We start from the raw sequence: 24,634 nt of genomic DNA on the forward strand, positions 1-24,634 counted from the left end.
CTCTGTCCCCATCACCTGAGACATCTAAGGTATTCACTAGTGTTTTCTGAGAATGAGACACAGCAAAACTCCTAAGTAAGGCTTGTGTGGAGGGACAAAATCACATCAGTGTCCTGTCAGGATTTTTCTTTATCGGGCTGTGATATGACCCATGGTGCATATGAATCAGTAATCACGAACAGTTTCCTGAAGAAATTCTACTATTACAGTAATTGTGGCACTGGAGCATTATCATGCAAGCAGGGTCCAGCTTTACCAAGTTTTCTAGAAACAGACGAATCTGAATCCTTTACAGTTGTGTAACCCTCCAGAGTCCACAGAGGCCTTTGATGTACTTCATCTCCCTTGTTTGCCGTTCAGGATACACCATGAGGCAGGAAGGGCAAAGCTGAAGGTCCACGCCCACATCATTAAAAGCAACAGTGGCCATGATCAAAAAATCTACAAACAGTAGATGCTGGAGAGGGTGTGGAGAAAAGGGAACCCTCTTGCACTGTTGGTGGGAATGTAAATTGATACAGCCACTGTGGAGAACAGTATGGAGGTTCCTTAAAAAACTAAAACTAGAACTACCATATGACCCAGCCATCCCACTACTGGACATATACCCTGAGAAAACCATAATTCAAAAAGAGTCATGTACCACAATGTTCACTGCAGCTCTGTTTACAATAGCCAGGACATGGAAGCAACCTAAAGTGTCCATCGACAGATGAATGGATAAAGAAGATGTGGCCCATATATACCACGGAATATTACTCAGCCATAAAAAGAAACGAAATTGAGTTATTTGTAGTGAGGTGGATGGACCTAGAGTCTGTCATACAGAGTGAAGTAAGTCAGAAAGAGAAAAACAAATACCGTATGCTAACACATATATATGGAATCTAAAACAAAAACAACAACAAAAAAAACTGGTTCTGAAGAAAGTAGGGACAGGACGGGAATAAAGATGCAGACGTAGAGAATGGACTTGAGGACATGGGGAGAGGGAAGGGTAAGCTGGGACGAAGTGAGAGAGCGGCATGGACATATATATACACTACCAAATGTAAAATAGCTAGTGGGAAGCAGCCGCATAGCACAGGGAGATCAGCTCGGTGCTTTGTGACCACCTAGAGGGGTGGGATAGGGAGGGTGGGAGGGGAGATGCAAGAGGGAGGAGATATGGGGATATATGTATACGTACAGCTGATTCACTTTGTCATACAGCAGAAACTAATGCACCATTGTAAAGCAATTATACTCCAATAAAGATGTTAAAAAAAAAAAAAGACAGTGTGTGGACTTCCCTGGTGGTGTAGTGGTTAAGAATACGCCTGCCAATGCAGGGGACACAGGTTCGATCCTTGGTCTGGGAAGATCCCACATGCCACGGAGCAACTAAGCCCGTGTGCAACAGCTACTGAGACTGTGCTCTAGAGCCCACGAGCCACAACTACTGAGCCCGCGTGCAACAACTACTGAAGCCCGTGCGTCTAGAGCCCATGCTCCGCAACAAGAGAAGCCACCACAATGAGGGGCCCGCGCACCGCAGCAAAGACCCAACACAGCCCAAAATAAATAGATTAAATAAATTAATTTAAGAAAAAAGAAGTGATCCATTAAAAAAAGAAAAACGATGGTGTGTTCATTACATGAATGTGCCCTTGTTTAGGAAGACGCTGATCCCACTGTCCTATCCACACAAGCACCCTCTGTCAGTGGGTACCAAATCAATAAATAAACCAGTACTAAAAGTCTGCTCTGCAGAAAGGCATAAGATTGTCATTTGACTCTACCTCAGCTCTGAGACAGAGGAGCAAGGGTGGATAAGTTGCTATAGAGCAGTTTGCAGCATATGGTTTTAACAGTTTGGTGGGATGACAGTGGCTGTGGATTATCTGTTAAGTAAATAGTAAACTCGTTGGAGTTGGTGCCAATGTTGCCAAATTTGGTGATTTTGTCTGGGGCAAAGAGGTCAGGCTAATGGAAGACTAAGCAGTGTTGCAGCAGTAGCTGCAGGAAGCAGGAGCTGGTTGTGTAGGAGATATAGTGTTCTATGCACCTCCTCTTCATTCCATTGGTAACCCTGGGGTTCTGGGGATGGCCGAACGAGCAACATCTGACACTGGACCTATAAGACTGAATGAAGTTTATTAATTACCTACATTCATAGTCCAGGGAAGGAGGACCCCAAGCACCACGCAGTGCCATACCGGTTCAGGTTAACGGGAGACTATGAACCTTTGCAGCAGCATAGAGGCCGGCAGCAGCTGCAGGAAGCTGGAGCTTGGTTTGATAGGAATAACGACAGTAATAAAAGATTCAAGCCACTTTGTACGTATCTTGATCTACTGCTAAAAAGCTGATGCAAGATGTTTTTTCACTGATTATTGTTTACCTGTCATTCAGTGCTCTTTAGTTGGAAAAGTCTTCTCATTCCTGTATTATGGAATTTACAAGTTCAGGAAAGATGTTGAAATGGCTCAAATTCATCCCGTCTTCAGGGTGAGACTCTTCTTAAATTATCTTAAATGTAAGGATCTATTTTGTATTTATTTTGTTCTGTAAAAACAGGGCATTTAAGAAAAACATTCACGAATCCATTTTTTTGCCAAATTATTTTCAGAATATTCTTCCTTATAGGTAGCAAAAAATCCCCTTATGCTAACGATTGGGTTTTCTTGGCCTTTTGTTTTTTAAATTGTGGTAAAATATACTCAATATAAACTTTACTATTTTAACCACTTTTAAGTGTACTTGTCACTGACATTAAGGACATTCACAGTGCTGTGCAACCATCACCATCATCCATTTTCAGAACTTTTTCATCATCCCATACAGAAACTTTGTACCCATTAAATAACTCCCTACACCTCTCTTTCCCAACTCCTAGTAAGGCTGGTTCTTGATTCAACTCTTAATAAGGTGGGTTCTTGATTGTGAATTAATCTTGTCTTTGAAACTAGGTTTTTAAGTGTCTTGAGAGCAGGCAGGTAACATAACTCAAATGTCTTTGTACCTTTGACACTGTCCAGCTTAGGGATGAGACTGGGAGGACTCCTTCTTTAACTCTCAGTAAGTTATTTAAAAGAACAGAAGCTATGTCCTTTCCTTGACACATTAATCACTGTTCTTTTCCTGAACCTCTTGATACTGACCACCTATATTGCCTGTGGCATCAAAACCTTCACCGTCCAAGACTTAACAAGACAATGTGTGCACTGTCCTCTTGTGTGTTTTCTAGTTATCTTCCCAGTACAGGTGATATAGTTCATGGAGTTCCTCTGTAGTAGGAGGAAGAGAGACAGTAGCCACTGTCTGTTTTAGGGCAGACTCAGTTATCTGGGGATAGATGCCCGACTGTTATCTGAAAGAAGAAGGCTGAGCCAACAGGATATAGAGAATAGAGCATGAAAGAGTATTTGCTTCCTGTGACTTGGCACCTTTAGGCTCAGGCTCTACACTGTGTCACATGAGTTTCTCCTAGACAAATAAAGGTCTGTGATGCTATGCATGACGGGAAACAGGAGGGCTTTGTGATGCAGTCTACTGGTCTGGTTCTGTGCTCTGTGAGGCAGAGATGATAGGTCTAGAATTTGGAGGCATTAGGTTCTAAGACCCTGAAAGCCTAGGAAGCCTAGAAAGGGGGATGGCTAGTGAGGTTTAGATTATGTTGAGGCCTACCTTTATTCTGTGGGATGTTGGATATCCTCTTTACACTTATGGCTGCATCATCATTATTGCATTAATTATTTGGCAAGTGGGAAAGAATTACCAAGATTTAAGATTGGGACCTAACAGGAGCTGCTGCTGGGTAGGGAAACGCTATGACTACGACTGAACCAATTAAGCCTTAAACAAGGTTTTATCCCCTCACTGTCTCTTGTTACTCTTAACCCCTTACCCCCTTTTTGTTTTTTAATGGAGGAAGTTTCCTCATTGGATCCCAGAACAGCTTCATATTTGGGTGATTCTTCTGGTTGGTGGACATTTAGGGCCTTGGATGGCTAAAGTCCTTTGGCTACTGTGCCACCCATCCTTTATTCTGTTCCTCCCTTTCTCTTGTCTTATCCTGATCTCTCCACAGAACTTGTTCAGGGAATGGGGGTGGAGGTATGGAGTATGAAGAGCCTAAAAATGAATCAGAAATAAGAGAAAGGAAATGATGGTGTGAAAAAGGCAGAGTAGGAAAAAGCAAGGTAGGAGAATGCGTAAAATTGGAACACAGAAAAAGCTAGGGAAATATTTGCAGGTTTTGTCTCAGTTTAGACATGAAAAGAAGAGAGCACCCCAGCTTCACACTCTCTTTTGCCTTTCAGCGTCACCGGAGAGTCAAACAAAGGGCTAAAGATAAAACATCAAGAGGTAACGTCCCAGTCTCTGCTCTGACTTCTCTCCACTGTGGGTGAGGCTCCCATGAACGCTGTCCCTCAATGACCCCTGGTGCCAGGCACCAAGTGCTCTAACCACTGAAGGCCCAGTTCCCCAAGTGGACAAATTCTCCCAGAAGACTTTTTTGGGTGGGAAATCAGAGCCTGGGAATATTCCAGAATTCTCCACCTTACCCCTGGGAATGAAGAGGAAGTAGGGGAGTGAGTAAGTAAGGGCTCTGTCCTTAACTGTGTCATGTACTAGTTTTACGACCCAGTGAACGTCGCTTCAGCTCTCAGTCTTGTTATCCATAAAATGGGCACGGTGATGCTGTCTCACTCACAGTGTGGTTGTGAAGGTCGAAGGAGATTAGGTCCAGGAGAGCACGTCATACCTGGTTACGTTGTAGTCAGACGTGCGTCAGAGCACTGGCTCTCCTGTTATTCAAAGATCTCCAGCTTCCTGTAGGATGTCCCTGAATCCTCTCCCGTTCCATGTAACACTGTCTCCTGGTTTCTCAGCTAGGAGACTTTCCCGGGAAGAAGCTGAGAAGCCATGGGAGCTGCTGTCTGTCATGAGAAGGTGATCTCTTGCTCTTTGCAGTCTCCCACCTCCCAGCCTGGCCTGTGATCATTTCTCCACTTGGCCTGGGGCAGGGTTGGGGAGGAGCATAATGGCTGGGAGGTAGCCAGACACAGTGGAGCCTGGACACTGGTTGAGGGTTCCCAGAGAAGAGGGTGGGATCAGACGTCTCAGGAGACAGGAGTCCTGCAGTTCTGCTCTGGGCTAGGCTCACGAAGGTCCTGGAATTCAGGATTTGACTAGTGCAGGATTTAAAACTACATGGGTTTTCACTCAACCACAAGACAAGTTAGGAGGCTAGATAATTAAGTGCATACATCAGTCATCATTTTCATATTCTTTACAGCTAGACCCTTTCAAGGGCAGACCCCTGGACCCTGCTGACATACCTCCTCTGGTTTTATCTTCAGGGAGGCCAGTTCCTGGGACAGCCCTCGGGCAGGAGCTTGTCATATTATCCCCCTCTTAAGATCTCTAGAGAATAGGGATTGGCTTCCAAGACATGTTGTGTATGCCCTGTAATCCCCAGAATGCAGAGTTCCCACAAGGACCTTCGTAGCCCCAAGTGAGGCTGACTCCAGGTTCTATCTGGTGATGTTCCTGGTGCTGCACCATCAGGTAACCATGGGCTCCCCCATCTGCCTGGTTGCCTTCTCCTAGTTCAGCTTCTCAGCACAGGTCAGCAGAGAACTCACCCACCTCCCAGGCTCTCAAGGCCCTGCGTTCCTTTCAGTTGTCTGAGACTTTGCCCAACAAGCCCCAGGCTCTCAGCCCAGCACACCATAACTTGCCAAATGACATTTCCCTAGGAAGACAAGTAGATGAGTAAACACCCAGTGGGTGCAGGCCTCAGAGTTTACAGGGCTAAGGGGGGCAGTGTCAATCTCCAGGCCACACACTTGAAAAGAGGCAGATGTCATTCCATGAGTTACAAACGGTTGCCATGTTTCCCTTCCCAGCCAGGACTGGCTTCCTCAGGAGGGGAGCGTGCGGCAGATCCTGTGTGCAGATCCCTGCTGCCAAACCTGCAACGCTGTGGCTCTGGAGATTCAGCAGGTAGTGGTGGGTGAGAACACTGATCTCCCCCACTTCAGGGGGGTCATCGCAGGGCTCTTCTTGCCTAGAGGTTTTGTCCATGTCTAATGTGTCTTTTGAACAGAGTCTGGAGCATGGCCCACACTCCAAAGACCTTTCACTTCCATCTGCTACCCTCACAGTGTCACAGAAATCCTTAACCCAGTCAGCTGCGCAGTCAACTGGTGCAGCCAGCATCCATGATTTCTGGGCTGAACACCTCATGCTAAGGCAGGGATTTCAAGTGCCAGAGATGCCCAGGGGCCCAGAGACTATGTTTTCTTCAAGGATTGAGGAACCTAGGGTTTCAGTGAAGCTGCAGGAGATGATGCAGAGCAACCTCAACCTTGTCTGTGAGAACCAAGGCCATCAGCCTTTAAATTCCCAGGTCTCTCCGCTGACCCTGAACCAAGAAATTACTACCCTGATACATCCTGTGGCCTTGCAGACGGTCACTGTCCTCCCTGCCCACCTGCCGTCCCTGAGTCCTGAAGTCCTGAGGCTTCTTGAGCTACATGTAAAAAAATGGATGCATTTCCAGAGGTGGGGGCTCCCCAGACGTGTGGAAGAGTCTCTGAGGCAGCTTATGCCAAATCCACCATTATTTTACCAACCTGTATATAACCAACCAGTTTCTTTCATTCAGAATGATACTTCTCAGTTCTCTGTTGAGAGATTTGGGACCATTTCATACCAGAACTGGGGTCCATGTATGGCTGGCCAGCCTACCCAGGCCTTCTGGGTTTCTGAATGGTCCATTATGGACCCAGAACAAATACACTGTTACCAGCAAATCCCAAACCATATGGCTCTTGCCGTGCCCTCTTCAGCCCTTAAGGAATTAAGTGGCCTTTATCTAATGCCTGGGCAACAGGCTAATGACTCAGTGGGCCATGTGCAGCCGAAATATAGCCAGCTATTCTGTGGTCTTCCTTCTCTGCACAGTGAGTCCCTGGGTGACGCCTTCTTGGGTCCTCAAGGCCTCTCCATGAATGAGAACATGTCCAAGCCCCGCTTAAAGGACCCTTTTTTTTTTTGCATTTTTTTTTGCATTTTTTTATTAGTTTCTGCTTTATAACAAAGTGAATCAGTCATACATATACATCTGTTCCCACATCCCTTCCCTCATGCATCTCCCTCCCTCCCACCCTCCCCATCCCACCCCTCCAGGCGGTCACAAAGCACCGAGCTGATCTCCCTGTGCTCTGCGGCTGCTTCCCACTATCTATCTACCTTACGTTTGGTAGTGTATATATGTCCATGCCTCTCTTTCGCTTTGTCACAGCTTACCCTTCCCCCTCCCCATATCCTCAAGTCCATTCTCAAGTAGGTCCCATTCTTCCCGCAGCAGCATGCCAGGAGGCAGCTGGAATTCCACCTCCAGAGACAGTTGATTCACCACCGCCGGGGCCTGCCGCAGAAGATCCAACAGTCCATTCAATTGTTCCTGTCCCCCACTAACCAGCAGACTATGTCCCGGAGCAGCACATCCCTAGACAGTGTGAATGGTCCCTGGCCTACATCTCTAGAGGCCACTGGGGCTGATGACCCATTCTCACCCATTGTGGACCCAGTGACAGTCCCCCTGCCACACTTGTTTGACCAGACCAAGGCAATATTGCAGAGCCATATCGACTCCAAATGTGGGCAGATTCACCAGGGCAACATCCCTGCCTGTGTATATAGCCCTTGGGAGTGCATAATTCCTGGGGGCCTGGAAGTGGCTCCCTTCACCTGCATCCCAGAAAGCAAGCCCCTGGAACTACAGGCAGCAAGTGACTCGGACCTACAACAGAAAATTACACCCTGGATGCCAACGGCCCTTGATCAGCAGCAACAAACCTCACCAGATGCTGTCATTGAACGTCCTAAGCTGCTCCGAGCCCTGTCTGAGGGAGCCATTGAGAAACTGGAGACAACTTTACGGTACAAGTGTCTGGCCTTCTTGTTAGGGCTGCCGGCTCTTTATTATGTGGCTCCCTCTAGGGTCATGGCCCCAGCAGTCACTTCCCAAGCTATGATCACAGAGATGGTACCTAGGCCTATCAAATTCCCAACAGAACCTCTGACTCAGATGACCTCACCTGAAGAGCAGGGTCTAAGTCCTGGGTCAGGCTTTCAAGATGCCAACAAGGCTTGTGCAGACATTGCAGATGAATTCCAGGCTGAAGTGCAGGTGGAAGAAGTAATTGAGATGGTGCCTCTAGAAAGTCAGACAGAGCCTGCGAGGCCCTCGTCACTTGGATAACACATCTTGGCCAAACTAAATTTCCATCTGAGAAAGAAGAGGCTAGAGATACAACTGGGAATTCCCATAAAGTCAAGGAAGTCCAGGAAACAACTTGTAGCAACCTCAGAGAACATATGCACACAGGAGTCTCTTGGGAGTCTAAACAACCAAGGAAACACACTGCTCCAGGAACTCCCCATCCCACGAGATATGCCACGTGCCCCAGATCCAGAATGCCTCTATCTCAAAGAACAGCTGGCCACTGAGTTGAAGGCAGTGTATCAGAAACAGGAGCAACCCAGTTCCAGTGCAGTATCCCATGGTTCTGTCCACTGGGCCTCCAATATCTCGCAACCCAGTGGGGACCTGACAGAGGCCCAGGTGCTCTGTGGTCAGCTGGAGGCCAGTGTGAACAACCACAGCCTGAAGGAGACCTGGAGCCCTGAGCCCCAAAGCCCTGACAAGAGCAAGGACTTAGCCCAAGTACCCACACTGGCAGAAAAGAGAGAGGAACCAGGCAAACCCAAATCGGCCGGGGACCACAGAGAAGGGGATGCCGTGTTTGCAGTCTCCTCCACAAGAAAGAAAAGCCACTCTGCTGAAACCGAGAGGCCAGAAGGGATGCTTCTGAATGGGACACCCTGCAGCCCCTGGCGACGGAGACATCGCTTTCACCCTGGTGCTCTCTGTCAACACTGTCCCCAGCATCGCCCTCAGCTTAAACTCCCAGAGCTACCTCCTGGAGTCCCTGGGGGGAAAGACTCTGAGAAGAATGACCTGCAAGACAGTCAAGCCAAGCTCAATGTCATCCTCAAACCAGCAAGGGTTCCTGAGAATGCCCAGCCTGTGGTGCCTCAGGTGTCACAGGGCCAGCCTTTCCTGGGCCAACTCTCTCCGGGTTAAGCCGTTGCAGGGCCAAAGTTTACAAGGTCGGGTTTTTCAGGGGCAGGTGATGCAAGGCCGTACTCAAAAGAGGCCCAGCTTTTCAGAATCTGGCTGGAGAAATAAGATGAAATCTTTTCTGCACTTTATTAACCCCAAGACAAAAGGCAAAGGGCATGAGGAGTCCATGTCCTCCACATCTGAGAAAGTGGCCAACACCAGAAAAGAAAATGTGGAGAAGAGCCTGGCTTCAGCCAGAAGTCCCAAGGGGCAAACTAAGATGGAGAAAACAAGAGGGGACCCTAAGGCCCAGTTTCCGCCCACTGAGAAAGCAGGTGGGCTTGGCGTTCTTGGATGTGCCCCACTCCCCAGACAGTAAGCTCCGGCACCGCCCCCGCTCCCATCAACTCCACTCTGCCTCAGTCCTGGGCATCCCCTGCCGCTGCCCTCGGCACTGCACTGTCCTCGAGTGGCTTGTGTCACCCAACCAGGGAACCCACCCTAATTCCCAACTCTCACCTCGGAGGGAAGCACTGGTCTGCTCAAGAAGACCCAGCTCAGTCAAGAGACTTTGTAGTCTATCCAACGTCAGCATTCCTTGAAGAGGACTGCTACTGTCATTTTCATTGACGTGCAGGTGGACAGAGGTGCCACCCAGAATACACTGTGTGTCTCTAAGTAGAGAGGTGTGCATCTGCTCCTTCTCTCCACTGCGGTGCGTTCAGGGAAGGCATAAGGGAGGTAAATGTCCTTCCTATCTGGGGAAGGGGCTTTAACCCACACTTAAGCTGCGTAGCATTCCACCCCACCCCCATCCTGGACTACGGGTAAAGGGACTTGAACAGAGAGGGAAGGCCCTTGTCTAAGGTACATTGAAGGTAGAGGTCAGGCTTGAATTTTATCATGGTGTCCTTCGGCCCAGAGGAGCAATGTGGACGTGAGGCTAGAACTGTCAAGGAGGAGTGGCCAGGAATCTCACAGGCAAAATTCACTGATGACTTCTATATGTGCCCACACTCTGGAAGGGAGGTTTTTAGGAGAGTGCCAGTGTTCCAGCCTTGAGCAGGTGCTTTGTGTTTATCAACAGCATATAGGTAATATGACAACAGTCAAAAGCAAATGATAGAGTCTCCCCTCTCTGCTCCCTGTTGGTTATTGGTTAGATATTTCTGGAGAACTCACTTGGGAGGCCGCTGTAGCTCTCTTGCCTCTATCCCACCTCCACTGTCTATCAGCTGCATGGACTGAATGACACTGGGAATGAAGATCACAGTAGAACATGGAGAGGGGCTGGTCCCCACTCCCAAGGGTAGGCAGGGAGAGAAGCAGGGAGGGAGAGCATGTAGATGGAGGTCTGAATATCTGGGGTAGAAGTTGACATGTTCCTGAAGAGGGCATGATAAGAGAAAAGGCTGGTTAGCTGTGCACTCTAAAGAACCTTGAGCCAGGAAGCCAACCCAATACCCAAGTGCTTTTAGGGGATGGAGATGAATAAACTGAGTTTTGGTCTGTTGTCCATAGTGTGATGAAGAGCAGTGAGTTGAGCCTTGTTTTCAAAGGCAATGCATATTAATTTACAATTTCTGAATACTCACCCTCAACCCCACAAAACTGTTTTCCAGTGTCAGGGATTGGTATAACTATAAATCTGTGTTTTTGCTCAGCTCAAACATGAAGTCAATGACTGTGTTCTAATCTTGATATATCTCAACTTTGCCCCCTTTTTTCTGTGTTTACTGCCTTTGCTTGTTAGATTACTCATCCATTCTTGCCTAAATAATACAATAGTGTCTCATATCCCCAGGGCTTAGGATAGTGGTGGCATAATAATACCTTAATAGTACTTGAAAGTCTGGGCTTAGGAGGCAGACAAATCATTACATTAGTATGATGAGTGCTATGGAATAGGGAATGCTGACACACGATTACTGGGTACTCAGCTCATGAGGACCTCAGGTCACAATAAAAATAACCTTGATTATGCTGTACACCTTAAACTCATACAGTGCTGTATGTCAATTATATCTCAAAACTGGACAAAAAAGAGTTTAAAAAATAATTTTGAGAAATATCTTACACTCGGTTAAAATATTTACTTACTATATGCAAGGGACCATAGCTAACATGACAAAGACACAGAACTTGCACAATGGAGCTCATGATTGCATGGGATAGTCTCACATGCCCAAATTGTCTAATCAACACATATACTTGAATGTCTAATATTCACCTCAAACTATAGAACAATGAACTCCTGATTCCCTGCTCCAAGCCATCATCTAATTACACGTATGAAACAGTCTCCAATCACAGTATTCCCAACATCACTTAATGGCAGCTCCATCTTTCTAGTTGTTCAGGACAAAAACATTGGTGTCATCCTTGACATTGTTTCCCTAACTGTCCATATCCAGTCCATCCTGTTGTCTCTACCTTCTGAAATGAATTCAGAACATGATGACGTCTCTCACTCACTCTGCTGCTATGATTCCTGCAGTAGCGTCATAACTAATCTCCCAGCTTCTGCCTGAGACCATACTTCCAACAGTCTATTCTCAGCACAGAAATGTGATGGTCCTCAGGGAAGGTCCTGGCTGTAGAAGACTAGATAGAAAGACAGATTAAGATTGAATGATGTTGATGATGATGAAGATGAATATGAAGGAGGAAGAGGAGGAGAAGAATGAAAGAAAGGAAGGAAAAGAAGGAAGGAAGAAAGAAAGGGAGGGAGAGAAGGAAGGGAGAAAGATACGTAAAACCATGAGACTGGATAAGATCACCAAGGCAATGACTGTAAATGAAGGGAAGGTCTAAAGACAGGCTCCGGGATACCTCAACATTAAGAATTTGGAGGACAAAGTAGGTACGAATAAGCAGAGACTGAGAAGTAGCAGCCAGTAAGGTAGGAGGAAAACCAGGAGTGTGGCATACTGGAAGGCAAGAGAGGAAAGTATTTCAAGGAGAAAGTGATCAACTGCGTGAAAAGTCTCCAATCCGCCAAGTAAGATGAGGACTCAGAGTTGATCGTTAGATTTAACAACACAGAGATCATTCATGGCCTTGAGAAGAATAGACTCAGGTGAGAAGTGGAGGTAAAAGCATGACGGGAGTGGATTCGAGAGAGAGGAAGAGCAATTGGTGATAGCAAGTGTAATCAACTGCTTTAGGGAGCTTTGTTCCACAGAGGGGCAGAAAAATGAGATAGCACCAAGAGGGCTTTTTAAAGGTAGGAGATATAGCATGTTGGATGTTGACGGAAAAGATCCAGTCTAGAGGAATAAACTGATGATGGAGGAGAGAGAGGGAGAAATGCTAGAGCAATGTTGTGGTGCAGAAGTAACATAAGAGGAGTGAGTCACAGGTTGAAGGGTTGGCCTTGGCTAAAAGCACAGACGTTTCACTGATGGTTAAGTAGAGACAAGGTGACAGTAATGTGGAGGGACTCTGTGTCTCATGAGAAGAGTGGTTTTTCTACAATTAAGAGAGCAGGGCAAATACCTAAGGGGGCGAATGAGGAACTGGGAAGGATCATGGCTGGGGGGAGGGGCTGATCCATAGAGCCAAAGCCGGAGACAAAAAGGACTTCTGGAAGTTGCCATGGCAAGGTGTTTTATTAGGGCCTAAGGAGCTGATGGCAGCATGTGAGCCCAGGTGGGCAGGACAAAACGTTGAAGTTGGTGATCGCCTGGTAACAGGTACGGCATCCTAGTGTTCAGCCGGGGACCAGGGAGTTTTGGTGTTTGGAGGAGACAACTGGGAAGCAGAAAGACAAAGAGGCTGCCCTGAGTGGTTGGGAGGGAACTCTGGACACCTCATTTCTCTCAGAAGTTGGCACCTCTGTAGTCCCACTTTCTGACCTACCACAGAGGAGAGAGTAAGGGCAGAAAGTGCTGTGGCTTCCTCATGGTGAGGTATGGGGGACTGTGGGATGCCCCCGCCTCAGTGTTTCCTAAGGAAACCCAAGATGGCTCAACATACCATCAAACCAGGAGGTGGGGGCAGGAATCTCTTCCTCTGATAGGACTCAGCACTTAGCACAGTGTATCCACTGCTAGCAGGATGCAGAAAAGCCAGATGGGAAGAAGCATGAATGTGTCCCTCCTCTGAATGGTGATTCTGTGCCTAAGGGTTGGGGGCCCAGCCCCTGGGGGTAGAGAGATGAGCTGGAACCAAGACCTTCAGGATTCTCAAGTCTCAGCAGAGTTAAGAGCTGAGAGAAGACAGGGTCAGAGCCTATAATTCACGCAGGATGTTGTAGAGGGATGAAGCCTTGCTCATTCCATCCTGTAACCCTAGCACAAGCCCCACCTTCCAGCTCCCCCTAGGCTCAAGAGGTAAAATCAGAATGAAAACTCTCATGGCAGGGCACAAACTCAAGTATTTACTCTTCCAGAATTGGTGGTAGATTCTAGGAGTACATCAATGCTTGCCTGGGACCTTTGGAGTTTCCTCTGCCCTCTGAGGTACCACATTGTCATGGCGAAAGGTTTTGACCTTCTGGAGCCCTTCTCCTGGTCTCTGAGGAAAGCAATTCAGAATTCTATAGAGAGAATTTAAGGCAACTGCCTTCCTGCAGTGGAGGAGAATGGCTTCTCCACAAAATCACTTCTGTGAAACACTAAGTCCTAGCGAACAGGGAGCGTGGCTGCTTCCTTTTTGTACCTCCTCACTGCAGCCCACACAGAGAGGGCAACAAACACAGGACGGGCACAGGAATAAACCCCACAGAGATGCTGCATCCTGCACCATGTGAGAGAACAATAAGGATAATCTTATTTTAATAAGCCAAATCCTCTTAAATTTTAAAAATATTTATAACACAAAAGTCTCACTGATCTCTGTGTTTAAGGGTCAGAGCAGCAAAAATGTAAATGTTGGATTGGGCCAAACTGGAAGCTTCCATGAGAGGAGCTCAGAAATGTTCCAGCTAGAGGAAGATGTGGGGAAAGATCCGGGACACAGCCTAGAGAATGGCCCAAAAGCTCACCTGTTGAATGACCCAAAGAGCTCTTCAGGTAAGGATCTGGGGTATGACTCTGAGAAAGACCTAAACAGTCAGATGGTGAGTCTCTCAGAGAAAAATTCAAGGGTGTCAGCAAAGAGTCTAAGTCGGAGACAACTTGAAAATGTCCTAAAAGGACATTTGAGCAAGAAGTTGGAGGACATACATGAGGGTCGGCTCCCTCAGACTGTGGGTAATTCATGGCATGCTATCAAGCAAAGATTGCTTCTTTCTGTGAAATCCCACACCCAAACAAAACAGAGAAGTTTGCCATCATCAGTGGGTGAGGCCTACCCCCCTGAATACCTTCCAGGACCTGACTTTTGTTGATTCCAGTCCAAAACAGATGCCGGAAGCCCATATTAAAAGGTTTCATATGAGGATGTTGTGGGTCCTTCCCCGCAAGGTCCTTGAATCCATCCAGATCTTTAAATTGAAAGATGCCTCATGCCAGTCCTTGTCTCATGCCAACTTGCCCTCCTCAACCAATGTGATTTCTGAGGCAGACTCCAAATCTGGGAGCTTCAAGTCCTTGAGAGGAAGCTCTGCACCTCTCCATGGAGACAAAGTGGGAACAACAAATTCAGCCCCTGACCTGGATCGTTCTCTCCCTGCCACCTCGCCTGTGGGCAAAGGAGGACAGAGGGTCCTGAGACAACCACGCTCTGATGTCAACCGTGGGCTGGCAGAGGGTGTTCAGAGAATTAAGGATGCCAGACAGACTCGTCTGCCTGTCTCCCTCTGCATCACAGGGAAAGCAGGTCATAGACAGACTCAACTAGCCAACAGATATCCCCAAAAGCTGCTTGCAAAGCAAGCTGGGGTCAGATATGAGCCGAAGCATAAGAGTGTGAGTTCCAGTGATAAAGGAGAAATGCAACAGGGCAAAAAGGTGGAGAAGTCAAAACCTGTTTCAATGCCCAGATGGTCTAGGGAGGTATTCACGGCTGAGGAGCTTGATACTCTTCAATTAAAAACTAGTGACATGTTGGCAACTAGCAAGCCAGGGAGCTCCCAAATGATAAATGTGAATGAGAATAAAGTAGAAACTACCGTGACCACTGGAAGCCCCCCACCCAAATTACCAGTTCCCCAAGATCCTAAATCATTAGACCTTAAAGAACAACTGTTCAGTGAGTTGAACTTTAAACTGGAGAACAGGGAGCGTAGCCAGGCTCAAGGCCAACCCACTGACACATCCCTTGCTTCAGATAACTTGACTTACGAGGCCTCACTGACTCATGCCCAGGGCGTCTCAGGTGGGGACATGGGAGCTTCCCAGGTGCTGCATGTCCATTTGGAGGACAGAGGAATCAGGATGGAGCAGCAGCAGGAACCTTGGGTCCCTAAGCATGCCTTAAGGAGGTGCCAGGATAAGAATTTCCCACCAACTGCAAAGAAAGTGAGCCCTCTGGAGCCCAAGGCAGAAGAGCTTGATCGAGGGGATAAAGGGTTCGGGACATCCCAACTTAGGAGGAAGCGTTTCCCTACTCAGGAGATGGTACTAGAGAAGACACTTGCGAGCAAGTCTTCCCAGATGCTATCACAGAAGGGACAGCCTCTTCCTGAAGGCCATATCAGAAAAAGAATGAAGCACTTCTTGCAATGGCTTTTTTTCTGGGATAAAATACAAAAGGCAAGAAGATGCCCAGGAAAAGGGCAGCCCCATATCAACTGTGCAGAACAGAGGCCTAGTTAAAAGTAGAGCTGCCTTGACTGGGACAACTGAAGCTCAGAAAATCGCGACAGGCATCAGGAAGTTCCTAGATGAGAAACCGGGGTGTCAGTATGCAATGGATGTCACCTACTCTCAAGAGCCCCTTCCTTCCCCAGTGCAGTTTAGGAAAACTCAGCAAAAGGCGCAAGTGCAGGTCTGGACAGAGCCTGTCCAGGGGCATCCTTTCAACCACAGGGTTCCCTCCTGTAAACTGACAAATATCAAGTCCTGCCATCAAGAAGCTATCTTTGCTGGCCAGAGTTATCCTCCAAGTAGTACAAGACAGATCAGAGATAAGAAGAGACACCCCCAGAAAGTTGTGGCATTCAAGGACCAGCGACTGTGTCACAAACATCCCCCACCTGTGTCCCACAGGGAGCCTGTGCCCCATCCAAGCCCCACCCACAGGCGTCAAGCTGGCCAGGCACCCACCACTGTGCTCAGCACTGCTGAAGGCCCTGTGTTCAGACATCTGTCTCTACTGTCTAGACAGAAAACACTTCCCCAGGATTTCCAGGAATGAAGACTTCCCATCCAGAAATAACTCCTTCCTTGTAGAGGTTATTGATTCTCCCCAACAAATATTTATCTAATAATAGTGTATCTTTTCTGTGTACTGTGTACTGTGTTGGGGGCATGGGTTTTGGGTAACTCAGGGCTTATGTGTAAGGGAAAGGATCGAGATAGTTCAGCTCTTACTGATTGTTTCCTTTTGCTTTGGCTAAAAGGTGACCAGTCCTCTGGAGTTCTTGCTGAGAAATAGATATCGTGCCTCTTCCACCCCCGCCACCCCCCCGCCCCGCCCCAAAGCCCATTTCCTCCCTGATGCAATTTGAGGAGGTGGGCTTTGTCTTCTGCCCCTTAGCTTAGCCTTAATGAAAATGTACAGCAGCCCACATCTACCCCCTCACTGAATGTTTTATATCCTGTAGAGAAGTAAGGGAGATAGGTGTTTTATACCTGAGAAGCGTTAAGTGCAGGTATACTTTCTGAAAATAATGCTGAAGAAGAAATAACAGCTTAATCATTATTTAGAACTCAGTGACCAGAGGCTCCTACAGGGGGCTGAACCCTGAATGGCACTATTTGGGCAGAGGTGTTGCTCTACTGGACCCTGGGCTACTTGCCGTAGGGTCCAGGAACAGCACAGCAGCTCCTTAAGAATCTGTTATGTGGGTCATGTTAATATATCGGGAGAACATACTTTAAACTTGATATGGAGGTTTCCTTACTAGAAAGGCACCCTGGGGAAGTGGTTCCCCTCCCGGGGTATTTTTTCAGGCTGCTCAGTTAATGACTGTTTTTTTTTTTTTTGCAGAGGAAAAGCACCACTCAGCTGTCAGTGGTAGGAATGTTGACCAGGCAGCCACCTACCTCCCAGGGTAAAATACAGCTGAGAGTAAGCAAAAGATGTCTTAAAGTGAGTGGGAAAGTAAGAAAAAGTGAAGGGAAAGAATGTCCTTACTGGTGGAACAAAGTTCATGCCTCATCATTCCCATATTCTGACCCTGTCCTGCTCCCCAATTCCTCAATCTGATCCAAGCACCATGTCCTTGAGGCTGACCAGAGAACTGCATCTGTGTCTTTATATTTAAAGTGGGTGTTTTGTAGACAACATATAATTGGATCTTGCACTGACAGTTTGTCTTTTAATTGGTGAATTTAGAACACTTACATTTAGTGATTTTTTTATATAGTTGGATTAATATCTGTCATATCTGTAACTGTTTAGTATTTATGTGTATTCTTTTTTTCTTCTTTTTTTCTGCCTTTTCTGATTTTAAACAAGCACTTTATATGATTCCATTTCTCTCTTCTCTTAGCATGTCAAGTATTCTTCTTTAAAAAATATTTTCATGGTTGCCCATGAATTTGTAATATACATTTACAACTAATCTAAGGCCACTTTTATATAGAACATTATACCACTTCATAGGTAGTGCAGGTTCCATTATAACAGAGTTCCCAATTCCTCCCTCCTGTCCCTTGTAACACTGATGTCATTTATTTCACTTATCCATATACTATAATCACCCAATACACTATCATTAGTATTATTAGGTCAACTGAGAATAAGAAAAATAGAAGTTTTGAGTTCCGGCAGAGAGCGCGGTAAGAAGCGGATCGCGGCCTTCTAGCCCGGGGCCCTCCAGGCCCTCCGGCCTCTGGTCGGCAGGCGAACTGGGGGGCCCCCGGGACACGCTCAGGCTGCGTCTTGCCGAGCCCCAGAGCCCTCGCCGCAGCCGCCCACTGACAGGACCCGAGCCTGGAAGCAGCAACGAACTGCTCCCCCACCCCCACCTCCGCGACCTAATGGCGGCGGCCCCTCGGAGCCCAGATCCCGCTCACCGCTGGTCTCTTGACCCCACGCTGCAGGGATTAGGCGACGCCCCCGGCAGGCCACCGAGGACGTGGCGCCTTTGGGCGTCGGGCGTGGCAAGGTGAGAAGAATGGCGGCCACTGGAACGCCGCGGAGGGCCGTTAGAGCCTCGAGGGCCCGGGAAGGGGGGTCTACGTGGGCGCCAGCTCAGCCACCCTTAGGCCTTGGAGCCCGCGCGGATCCGGGACCTGAGGTGACCTCTCTGCCCCAGTTGGACGAGACCTCACCTCGTCCGGACAACGACGGACAAAGGCCTTAACGGGCCCGGAAGGTGAGCGGAGCCCCGGTCGACGACGGGTGGAACGTTCGCGGGTCATCGGGCGGTTGGTCGTCGTTCTACCAAGACCTCGATGTCGGAAGATAGAAATGGTAGAATAACGTACCACATGCGGCCAATAGGAAGTGCCAGCCACCCTTTGGGAAGATTTACTGGCCGTTTATAGAAGGCCTGTGTATATAATATGAAAAAGCTGCTCTCAACTTTCCCCCCAACCTTTCGAAAGAAAACTTTTCGCTACATATAGGCCTAGATGTGAAGAGGTTGCCGACGTACGATTGAGTTAAAGTCACATGTCTTGTAAATGCCCATTTGTTTCTTTAAAAAAAACCGTAGAAAAGAAATGTCTTCTGGAAATGACTTTTCGAAATGGTGTTGTTTGACCACCTCTAGAGGCGACATCAGGAGCCACAGAGGTCCACGTTTGTTCAGTGGGTTAGAGGACATGGAATGCAAGATGTTGAGGAGGAAGAAAAGAAGGTTCTGTGCCAGACTGGTCACAGTTAGAAGACATTTGCATATTAGAATCATTGTTTTGTGTGTGCATTTGACTCCTTACTACTGTATATGTAGTTGACAATAAGTACTTTTTTGAAATATCTAGTCTTTCTAGATGTTCTAAAGTGCCTGATATATGTTCAAAGTAGAGGTAGTAAAGGGACATTTTGTAAATATCTTTTTGTTAAAATTCGTATGAAATGTTGTTTTGGGGGGGACGGGTGGCCAAACCACCTTTTTGAACAGTAGGCAGTATGCACTGTGTTTGTTTGTGCACTGGTTCAAGGTCGGGGGGAGGAGAAGGAAGTGCAAAGAGCTCTGTGCCAGTGTGTTTATAGTGAGGCAAGATTAACCATTGTCTTTTTTTATGTTCCTGCATTTTGTTTCACTTTGCTGTGTATATAGTGTATATAATGGACAAATGAGTCCTAATTTACAACACCTAGTCTTTCTAGATGTTAAAGAGGTTGCCAGTGTATGACAAAAATAGAGTTAGTAAATAATACATTTTGTACATTTTGTGTTAAAATTTCTAGGAAAGATTGTCTTCTGAAAATTTGAGCATGATAGCCCTCTGGGTTGGTGGAGGGGGGAGAGAGAGAAGGGGGTTGGTCTTAGAATGGCTAGAATGCTGGTATTTTGAAGACACTCTCAGATTATAACTGTTACATGTGTGCAGTTCATTCAGTACTGCTCTGTATATAGTGGACAAATTAAGTCCTTATTTGAAACATCTAGTCCATCTAGATGTTTAGAAGAAGTGCCCAACGTATGTTAAATGTAGAGGTAGTAAAATATCACTTTGTAAATATCTTTTTGCTAAAATTCACAGGAAGTACTGTCTTTGGGAATGTTAAATGTTAAACCACCTCTCTGAGCAGTATACTATTGTCTATACTTGTTCAGTGGTTTGGAGGAGGGAAGGAAAGAATTGCAAAGGGTAATATGCTAGTGTGTTCATACCTGGACATTTTCAGACAAAACCATTTATTGTATGTTCATTTTGTTTTCCTGTGTATATAGTGTGTATAATGGACAAATTGAGTCCTAGTTTTGCAACATCTAGTCTCTAGATGTTAAAGGGGTTGCCAGTGTATGACAAAGTAGTAAAATTAGCACATTTTGTATACTTTATTGAAATTCATAGGAATGCTTGTCTTCTGTAAATGACTTTTGGATATGAATTTGTTCAACCACCTCTAAGCATTACACACGCACGTACTTGTCCACTGGATTGGCGGTGGAGAGAAGGAAGTGAGGGAGGAAATGGTTCAGGCCAAAATGGTCATATTTAGAAGATACCTCAGATTATAACCATTGTTACATGTGTGCAATTTTATTTAACAGTGCTGTGTACATAGTGGACAAGTAAGTTCTTATATGAAATATCTGTTCTTTCTAGATGTTTAGAAGTGCTTGATGTATTTAAAAGTAGTTTTAGTAGAATAATGCTTCTTGTAAATAGCTTTTAAAAACTGATGGGAAATACTGTCTTTGGAAATGGAATTGTTAAACCTCCTCTCTGAATGGTATACTCTGTGCTTGTTCATTGGGTTTAGGGAGGGGAGAGGGAAGATTGCAAAAGATGTTTTGCTAGCAGGTACTAGAACATTACAACTTATCCATTGCTTTATATGTTACATGCATTTTGTTTAACTTTACTGTATATATTTTGTATATACTGGACCAGTGGGTCCCAATTTTATAATATCTAGTCTCTAGATATTAAAGAGGTTGCCAATATATGACAAAAGTAGAGTTAGTAAACTAACACATTTTGTACACTTTGTGTTAAAATTCATGGAAAGGCCGTCTTCTGAAAAGGGCCTTTGGAAGTGAAATTGTAAATCACATCTAAGTGACACCTGTGCCTGTACTTGCCCAATGTTGGATGGATGGCAGAAAGGAGGTACTGGGAGAAACGAAGTGTTCTAGATTAGAATGTTCCTATGTAGAAGACACTTTCAGATCTAACCATTGTTACATGTGTGCAGTTTATTCAACACTACTGTGTATATAGTGGACAAACTTAAGTCCTTATTTGAAACATCTAGTCTTTCTAGATGTTTAGAAGTGCACAAAGTATGTTAAAAGTAGAGGTAGTGAAGTAACATGTTTTGTAGATATATCCTTTTGTTAAAATTCATATGAAATACTGTCTTTTAGAAATGGAGTGATCAAAATGATCAAACCACCTCTCTGAGCAGTACACATTATTTTATTTGTGCTGGTTCAGGGAGAAAGAAGAAAGTGTAAAGGGCTTTATACCAAGACTAACCATTGTCTGGTGTGTCTCTGCGTTTTGTTTTACTTGGCTGTGTACATAATGTACATAAGGGACAGAGGGTCCAAATTTACAACGTCTCATCTTCCCGGGTGTTAAAGAGGTTGCCAGCGTATGACAAAAATAGCTGATAACTACATTGCGTACTCTTTGTGTTAAAATTCATTGGAAAGACTTCTGAAAACAACTGGAGGAAGTAAAATTGTTAAAATCCCCTCTAAGCATTACAGATGCTTATTATTCTTGTCCACTGGGTTGACAGAGATGAGAAGGGGAAGCTTCTAGGCCAGAGTGTTCCTGTTTAGGAGACACTTTGTGACTATAGCCTTTGTGTGCAGTTTCTTCAGTGCTACTACATGTATACATAGTGGACAAACTTAAATCTGTATTTGAAACATCTAATCTTTCTAGACGTGTAAAAGTGCACAACATATGTTGAAAATAGCTAAAAGTAAGACCTTTTAAGTATTTTTTTTTTCTGTTAATTCATAGGAATGGTTGTATTGGGGGAGTGGAAATTGTTAAACTTGAGTCTTGGAGAGTAAGGTGACTATTCACTGGGTGGTGGGGAGGCGGGGAGCGGACAGGGAAGGAAGTACAGAGAAGGGATCTGTGCCCATGAGTCTTTAGACAAGTTCAGATTGTGTAACCATTGTTCTATTTGTGTATTTTAGTTAATATTGCTGTGTATTAAAGAATAAGCAAGTCCTAATGCCCAAGGTATATTAAAAGTAGAGGTAGTAAGATAACCCCTTAATAAATGCCCTTTTGTTGGTTTTTAGGAAGGGCTGTGTCTTCTGGGAGCGTCTATGTTAATCCACCTCTTGGAGCTAGATATAGTCCTGTACTTAGTCGCTGATATGCTGGGGGAGGGGTAAGAGGAAGGGTGAAGGGAAGGGCTCTTAGCTAATATCTTCATATCTAGAAGACAGTTTTAGGTTATAACCATAGGTCTAAATGTGCATTTTTGTAAAGTACCAATGCTTATTATGGACAAGGTTCATTCATTATTTTGCAGCATCTAGGCTTTTTAGGAGTCCTGAGGTGACAATGTATGATAAAAAGCAGAGCTAGTGAATTAACCAATTTGTAAATATCTTTGTTATAATTGGTAAAAAAAAGTAGCATCTTGCACATGGAATTGTTAAACCATCTGAGAAATGTACACCAGGACTTGTTCATTAGGTTGGCAGCAGAGGGGCAGAAGGAAGTATAAAAGGGAGGGAAGTATGTGGATGTGTTCCTTTTTATATTTTGATGATAACCATTGATGTGTGTGCATCTCTTAGCTGTACTATAGGAATACATTGTTAAGTAATTCAGTGGAAACATACCTCCTTGCTAATACTTTAATAGTTTAGATCAGATAATGAATCCTCTTAAAAGCATTATACTTTGGGTACTGTGTTGCTTTATGTCTCATTTTTAATTGAACTTTAAGGGAATGTAGTATTTTAATCATAACTCTGCCAAAATCTTTATCTAGAGGACTGTTGCGATTTTTGTCTTTTCTGAAGCTTTTGTCGCCAAGAAAGGATTACATTTTTTTTCCTTCCAGATTGAGTTGGTGTAGTGTATTTTTGGTTATCAAAATACTCATAGCTTTGGGACTTTGAAATGATAAATATTCATGATGTGTGAAAAAGCATGATACATAACTGTATGATCTTAATTACATAAAAATGGATGCTTACTTGTGTTTAAATACACAAACAAGACCTAGAAGGATGCATCAGATGGTAAACTGCTTGTGATGACGGATGACTTTGTTTTTTGCTTCTTGTGTTCTTTGGTTTCCTATTATGCACATGTTAACTTTTAAGAAATAAATGTTATTTTGAAAACCTTAAAAAAAAAGAAAAAGAAAAGTTTTGTTTTACCTTCATTTATTCCTTCTTTTCCCTTCCTTTATGTAGATCTGAGTTGTCCTTTTCCTTCTCCTTGAAGAACTTTTTTAACATTTATTCCAGGGCAAATCCGCTGCTGATGAGTATCTCAGCTTTTGTTTGAGAAAGTTTTTATTTCTCCTTCACTTTTGAAGGATAATTTCACTAGACACAAAGTTCTAGGGTGATTTTTTTTTCTTGCAACACTTTAAATATTTCACTCAATTCTCTTCTTGCTTGCATGGTTTGTGATAAGCCCATAATTCTTATCCTTATTCCTTTAGAGGTAGGATATTACTTTCTTCTGTATTCTTTCAAGATTTTATCTTTCAGCTTCCTACAGTTTTAATAAAATATGTCCAGGTATAGACGTTCTTCGTATTTATATGCTTGGTGTTCTCTGAGCTCCCACAATCTATGGTTAATCCGTCATTAATTTTGGAAAATCCTGGGCTGTTATTTCTTCAAATATTTCTTATTCTCTCTTTCTTCTCCTTTTGGTATTTCAATTACATGCATATTACACATTTTGAAACTGTCTCACAGTTCTTGGATATTCTGAGTTAAAGTTTTTTAAAAAAATTCTTTTTCTCTTTGCATTTCAGTTTGCAAAGTTTCTACTGACATATTTTCAAACTCACTTACTCTTTCCCTGGCCATAGGCAATATACAGGTTCCGAAGCCTGGTGGGGTCTCATGCCTCTGGAGGAATGAGTCCCCTCTGGTGAGAGGAGCCCTACTTTAGGGCCTGCCTAGTCTAACCCTTTTTACAGAGTGGAAAACCAGGGCCAGGCAACTTGTTAATGACTCACCCAGTCACTAACTGAAGTCCCTAAATAAGTGACTTTAACCCACTCTATCTTACACCAAGGTAGATCCCAGAGATCAGCGGGGACATTCCGGCCTCAGCCCAGCCCAGCCCTCTGGAGATGGCAGAACAAAGGGGAGGGGAGGAGAGGGAGGTTCTCTGACCCAACACGTGCCTCCCTTGCCTCACCGGACCCTATCCCATCCTGTCCTTACATAAAATGCTGATATTTTGTTCCTCATGGGTTTTTTGGTTTTAATTTTGAACTTTAAAAATACTGTTCACCTTGAGTGCTAAACTTTTTGACACCTCCTTTAAACTCTGTGCCAGAGGCAAAGGCCCCACTCACCTCACCCTAGGCCAGGCCCTGGACAGAAATCTGCAACTAGCCCAGCTGTGGAAGGGGTCAGGAGGGTGCTGCTTAAGGAGTGAAGAATCTGCCCTGCTTGCCAATAAAAAACAAAGGCTAATCCTGCACCTCGGAATCTAGGTTCTAACAGAGGGAGCTTTATCTCTTAACTCCTACTTGTAAAGGACAGGCCTGGCTAATGAAATCAAGTGGGGGACCACTCCAACCTTGAAGACAGCTACCTTCTTTGTATTACAAGGTGGAGCTTAACTCTAAGTTCCTATACTCCAGCTGGTCAGTGCCATTCTG

The 24,634-nt window shown here is 45.2% G+C and overlaps 1 protein-coding gene and 1 long non-coding RNA gene across 3 annotated transcripts in view; one reads left to right on the plus strand and one right to left on the minus strand.

Annotated features, from left to right (window-relative positions):
• The window catches only part of LOC308611363, a 59,338-nt gene that overhangs the window by 30,485 nt on the left and 4,219 nt on the right, over positions 1-24,634 (minus strand). Inside the window, exon 2 of one of the 2 annotated variants that reach the window (XR_014014878.1) lies at positions 2,384-2,547. This is a non-coding gene — a long non-coding RNA (uncharacterized lncRNA). Of the gene's footprint in view, positions 1-2,383; positions 3,719-24,634 lie in introns of those variants that run through there. The other variant, XR_014014879.1, reaches the window with a different exon arrangement.
• LOC308611353 (protein SPATA31F1-like) lies at positions 3,782-11,157 on the plus strand. The gene is given in 7 exon segments (XM_081260172.1): positions 3,782-4,350; positions 4,878-4,938; positions 5,898-6,000; positions 7,361-8,257; positions 8,261-9,133; positions 9,135-9,452; positions 9,454-11,157. Coding segments are annotated over 7 exon segments (2,619 nt in total). The 5' UTR covers positions 3,782-4,256; the 3' UTR covers positions 9,727-11,157.

The sequence above is a fragment of the Mesoplodon bidens genome (assembly GCF_964165515.1).
Source record: "Mesoplodon bidens genome assembly, contig: HAP1_SCAFFOLD_72, whole genome shotgun sequence".
Taxonomy (NCBI): domain Eukaryota; kingdom Metazoa; phylum Chordata; class Mammalia; order Artiodactyla; family Ziphiidae; genus Mesoplodon; species Mesoplodon bidens.